This window comes from Trachypithecus francoisi, unplaced genomic scaffold, assembly GCF_009764315.1.
Source record: "Trachypithecus francoisi isolate TF-2019V2 unplaced genomic scaffold, Tfra_2.0 Lachesis_group20, whole genome shotgun sequence".
Taxonomy (NCBI): Eukaryota; Metazoa; Chordata; class Mammalia; order Primates; family Cercopithecidae; genus Trachypithecus; species Trachypithecus francoisi.
The window spans coordinates 52,914,659-52,920,658 of NW_022681466.1; the positions used below are offsets into that span (position 1 = coordinate 52,914,659).

At 52.5% G+C, this 6,000-nt stretch overlaps 1 protein-coding gene across 1 annotated transcript in view; it reads left to right on the forward strand.

Moving 5' to 3' along the window:
* The window catches only part of MPRIP (myosin phosphatase Rho interacting protein), a 146,446-nt gene extending 140,446 nt beyond the window's left edge, over positions 1 to 6,000 (forward strand). Inside the window, 2 exon segments of the mRNA XM_033184326.1 lie at positions 397 to 482; positions 5,263 to 6,000. Of these exon segments, the coding sequence (XP_033040217.1) occupies positions 397 to 482; positions 5,263 to 5,334 (158 nt within the window). The 3' untranslated portion in view covers positions 5,335 to 6,000.

Below are 6,000 nucleotides of genomic sequence, written 5' to 3' on the forward strand. Positions count from 1 at the left end.
TTACCATCTTGCTTTAGACAGTCCTGTGCTACCAGGAGGAAGGTGGAGAATCGTGGATAATGGGGGTGGGGGTCTGCCAGCATTGAGGTCCCACAGCGGAGTGAGAGGACCAAGTCGCTTTGGAGGGAATGCTGTTCTGGGCTACAGCCACAGTGCAGGAAGCCCTGGCAGGGCCCCACGTACACATTCTCCCATTGTGCTGGTGTTTTGTGGTGGTCTGAAAAGATCTAGCATGTTGTATGGTTATTGGCTTTGAATTCCCTTAGAGTTGTTTAAGGAAGTGTCCTAAGTATGCTGCAGTAGGAAGCTTGGGAAATGTTTCAGGATTCAGTCTGCTTCCATAGGGTTTTAGAAAGCAAAGATAACAGGTCTGTTTGTTTTCATTATATACTTCAGATATAATGAAATCTAAAAGCAACCCTGACTTCTTGAAGAAAGACAGATCCTGTGTCACCCGGCAACTCAGAAACATCAGGTCCAAGGTGAGACTGGGGTCCAGCCCCCTGGTGGGAAGGGCTTGAGGGACACTGGGGAGAGGAGCCCAAACTGAAGTAAGGGTGCTCCTGTGGGCCGCAGCTGCGAAAGCCCCAGGGCCCAGCACTCAGCCAGGCCAAGCTCACCCTGCTGGGCTGGTTCTGGTGGCTTTGAGCTCTGTCTCTGTCTTGGAGCCACCTCCTGGCAGTGACATTGAGAGGCCAGGGCTGTGAAGAGCAGTGCTTGGCATGATCGGCTCCTGCCTCGAGGCCAGGTTTCACCCAGCCCGCTCGTGTTGGCCTGCTGTCAGCTGTGCCTGTGGTGTTCCTTGCACGTCACTGTTGTGACACTGGTGCCGCCTCCAGGAGACGATGCTGCCTGCTCTCCTTCCCCAGCCAGGAAGCAGTACATCTTCAGTGTGCTGTCCAGAGCCAGCCATGCACAGGAGGGCGGGCGGAGGTGGGAGCGGCACCGCGTGTGTGAGGGATTGGTTGTGTGTCTCATGTCTGCTCTCTCCTCTGACAGTCCGTAATTGAGCAGGTCTCGTGGGATACCTGAAATGCACCCGCTTCCCGGCCCATGCAGGAGGTAAACCGCCTCTCCCACTGCCTGCATGCACTGCTCACACCCCCATGGCAAACGCCTGCGTCATGGTTACTTTATTTCAATTCATCCTGCCCCAACATACCAAATCCAAGTGAGGTTTCTTTAACCTGCTCTGGGGAGTTAATTGGCACTCTAACCTCTTAACAGAGATGACCCTGGCAGTGAGGCGCTCCTGTAGCCTGGTGGGCAGGCAGAGAGCCAGGCACCATCAGCATATGCATGTTGGATAATCCGTGCACAACGGCTGAACTCACTCCACCCTCTCAGGGGACACCTGTCTTGCCCTCTGTCACGAGGTAGTTTACAGATGTCCACACTGGCAAGGGAAGTCTGCCGTCACCAAAGGCCTCGCCCACCTAGTGACCCACTTAGTGGCCTCTGTCAAGGAAGGCTAACAGGCTGCTCGTTCTAGGAATGGATAAACCAGGACTAGAGCTTGGTGAAGATGGTTCAGAAGAGCATGATAACTACAAGCAATAAGGGCAAAATATTTACCAGTTTTGTTTTTTTGTTTTTTTTTCTTTTTTAATAAAACAAAAGCTTCTCACTAGGTGCCGTTGAAGGCCCTATCCCAGAGAGGAGGTGGGGGCAGGCCCATGGTGGGAGACACCCTGAGAATGAGTAGTTGCTGGCTCAGTGGCTTGATCTCATACATTCCGGAATGAGAACGTGGAGGAAAGCAAGAACCATGTCTTCCTCCCTATGCTGGCCCTTTCTCAGGCACGCCTACAGCACCCTGCCAGCCGAGGGACTTCAGCCTGAGGCTCGGCTAAAGAGTTGAGGGTTTTGGCCGGGCGCGGTGGCTCAAGCCTGTAATCCCAGCACTTTGGGAGGCCGAGACAGGCGGATCACGAGGTCAGGAGATCGAGACCATCCTGGCTAACACGGTGAAACCCCGTCTCTACTAAAAATACAAAAAACTAGCTGGGCGAGGTGGCGGGCGCCTGTAGTCCCAGCCGCTCGGGAGGCTGAGGCAGGAGAATGGCGTGAACCCGGGAGGCGGAGCTTGCAGTGAGCTGAGATCCGGCCACTGCACTCCAGTCCGGGCGACAGAGCGAGACACCGCCTCAAAAAAAAAAAAAAAAAAAAAAAGAGTTGAGGGTTTTAAGCCTGGTCAGTTTGGTTTTATTTTTCTACAGTCCTAAGTCACCTATACCCAAATGTGGTTTAGGCTTGATTGAAAACTTAGCTTGGGCGTTTTTCTTTAAACATAAAGAACATTTTGTTTAGCAAAAGGAAACTTGTTTTTTGGTTCATGGTTTTCTTACTGAAGATTCTACTACTTATTTGAGGCTAAACTCTAGCTAGTATCTTTGAGCTTTTCTTGAAGGAGTTTGAAGTTTACTATTAGTGATTTGGGCTTTTGGACCATGCCTATAAGTGACAGTCGGGGAGGGGACCAACTGTCACTGACAGGACCTTTCCAGGGAGGCTGTGCGACACCCACGGGCCCCTGACAGTAACTCTGTGCAGTGAGTGGGTGGGGGCCTCTCACAGTGGCTGGGAACCAGCCAGAGCAGGGATGAGGGAGCAGACTGTCTGGGCCCCAGGGAGGACTGAAAAGGATGGAGAGAAACCCCAGGATGGGGTCCTCCTGATGTGTTTTTAAGTTGATGTTTGGCTTGGCTGGGTTTCTGTAATAAGAAAGTCCTTGGAGTGCAGGGCCAGTCCAAGGACTTCACAGATGTCTGCAGTGCAACGGGGCAGGATGGGGCCTTGTTGGCGCTCCCAGGAGACATTAGGAGGCACAGGCATGGGTGGGTGTCATCCTTTTCCTCAACTGTATCTGAAAACTCCACCCAACCCTTCAAGAAGACGGGAATGAAGTTGCCCAGAAACCATACTTCTCATTGGTGTTTTTGATATGGCATCTGATGTGCACTGATCTGTGTCTTTCGTTCTATTCTGTTTTTCTGTCCTGTCTCACTGAAAAGGACCACAAGTTTCAGCTGCTACAAAATCAAAGCCAGCAAGTTGCTTAAGAGCAGCACAGCCTTTTCTGGGATTGAGACCAGAGAATGCTTCCCTCAGGGTTCTTAAGGGGCCCCCGTGTTAGTGCTCAACTCAGTATGCGGGGCTGCAGGAGGCACTCAGTAGAGAGACCAAGCCTAGGGGGAGATGAACCCCAGAGGGAGCTGGCTGAGCCCCGAGGGCCAGGCATGGCAGCCGAACCTGTGCAGGGGTCCTTGGGCTGAGCAGCCATCAGGAGAGAATCCAGAGGACGTAGAGAGAGAAACAGCCTCCCGGAGCCAGTTTGGGAATAGTGTAGGGGGTTTTGCTTACTTCCCACCCTTGGAATTGTAGCAGGTCCAGCATCACCCAAGCCTGAGCTCTGCCCTTGTCACTGGGGCAGGAGCCAGCAGCGAGCATGCTGGGTGCTATGGCTGTCAGAGTGCTCCCCTCCCTTGGGCCTGCTGTAGCAGAATTCTGGGGCTTCTCATGCAGTGCCTGCAAGGAGCAAATCAAGGCCTTAGGAGTGTCCAAACTCACTACAGTCCTGACAGAAAGTCCCCAGCAAGCAGGAACCGGGATATGACAGTGACATCCCCCAGCCATGCTCTGGGGCGTGCCTCTGAGTAGCACTTAGGCTTCGGGCTGCCTGCCTGGCTTGGCGCCAGCCCCTTTAGTGGTGACCAGATGTCTACGCAGGTCCTCTGCAAGACTGACTGCTGTAAGAACCCTGCACCCTGCGGGGAGGGACCCCAAGGGCACCTAGGAGCAGGCATGGGTGTTGAAGCACATCTGGGCTCAGAATGGGAGATGGATTTTCTCCCCATTCCCCCACCCACTCTCTGTGGCAAGCTTCCAAAGAAACCCTCTCAGACACACACAATTATCAAGCTGTAACAATTGCTTGAGGTGAGGCTCACCTGGACCAGTGAGTTTTAAAATGCTTAGCAGCAGAACCCTTTATTTAAAAATAACATTGTTTATTTATTTACACAGACACACAGCTCCAGAATATAACAAACAAGCAGGTCTGTTCTGGGTGGAGCTGGGTGGGGTGGGGGACCCTGGAGCTCCCCCTTCCCTTGAGCTTTGGAGGGAGCCTCAAGCTGGCCAGCCCATGCTCAGTCCCCAGTCCATCACACCAGGGCCTCCAGGGCGGTGTCAGAGTGTGCCTGAGCCTGAGCTAGAGACTCCCCAGCAGATGGGGTATCGCCCGCAGTTTCAGGTTGCTCAGGTTTTTGGTTGAAACTGGTAGAATCATGCAGACCCTGAGCTAGAGGCCATCCCTTCAGCTTCTGATTTCTCAGTAAAGCCTGTACCTACACCAGCTCTGGCAAGGGTAAGCCGTGGGGAGTCGGCAGGGCTGTCTGATGGCGACACTTAGCGTGAAGAGGGAGATGAGTGAGGAGCCACGGCACTTTCCAGTCAGTACTGGAATGCCCTTCATTTCCAGTCATTCTCTGAAAAGTGCTCTTCCTTTTCTTATTCAGAAATTGAATCATTGAAGAAAGTCTGTAAGAATGAGCTGGAAAATATTCTGTCCCCCAGTTAGTAAGATCTCATTCATCTCTGGATATACAGATTTAAGCTTTAGCAAGATCCCACGTGAACAGAGTATTGGTTTTATGTTTTGAAAATCTTACTGTATACGTTGGTGTGTTCCCAAATCCCCATAACACTCACAGGCCTCTGATCAGGGAATGCCAGAAATGGGTCTGAGGGCAGCGGGCGCTGCAGAGGTGCTGTGGGAGCGAGGCCCTGTCCCCGCACCCCCATCCCACTGGGGTGCCCTGGAGCATCTGGTCCTCCTCAGCGGAGGCTGTCAGGTGAAGTCTCTCCGGGGCTGGATGCGGACAAATCCACACACAAGACAAGACACGGGGATGGGCAGTCTCCTCGCTCATTGCACTGTTTTCCCTGGCTGGATTCGTCTGATCACTGCTTGTCTAAAGAACCCTCAGCTCAGAATTTAGCTGCTTAAACACATGGTCTTGTCTCTCTGATTTTTTTTCCTTTTTCATCCAAGTAATTTTCTGAAGGAGAAAACATCCTCCACCAATAACAGCATTTCCCGGGGCCTCTCCTCCTGGCATGCCCACTAACCGCACCTGCACCCGGCTCTCTGACTGATGCCGGCTCCACCAGTGGTCTGGTCTGATCCGGTCCGGTCCGGTCCAGTGCAGGGGGTCTAACGGTGTGTTTATTTTCTCCTCCTGCTTTGTCTCTACCCAGAGTCTGAAGGAAGGCCTGACGGTGCAAGAACGGTTGAAGCTCTTTGAATCCAGGGACTTGAAGAAAGACTAGCTGTGTCCCATCCAAGTTGAGCACGCGCCTTCCCCAGCTTGCAGCAGCACACCCTGAGCGCTGCTTTTCACCTGTACCTTTGTTTTATTATTATTATTGCTGTTGTTGTCATCGTTAACTGTGGGCATGGAATGTGTGAGGCTGGCTTCTGGGTTGTCCACACCACTCTCTGCTGTGTTGACTTCCTATTGTCTTCATCAAAGCTCTTTTCCGTGGTATTCTAAAATTAGGCCAGCAGTGGGGACTGGGAGGGCATCTGTGTTAGTCCCTTCCTGTCTATGACCCGCTGCACTCACTGTCAGTATTAAGGCCCAGCAGCCTGTTGATAAGCTACCCTGTCTCACCACGCGCTGGTGTGGAAACGGCCCAGCCAGCACGCCTCAAGGTAGATGGAATCCCCACTGGTCAGAGAAAAAGCCATGCGGACACTCCAGCTTTTGGCCTGGGTCACAGCACTGACTCCTCACCCGCTAGTCTGGCTGTTAAGAGGAGAAGGTGCGCTGCCTTCCGGCCTGGGAGGAAGACAGCATTTTGTATCTGTTCCACTGATGCCGCTTAGAACCACACCCCTGAGAATCGTGGCAAACCTTTCACAACCTGGAAAATGTTGAAAGCAACCATTCCTATTTTTGTTTGTTTTTTATTAAATCTTGCACAAAACCCCCA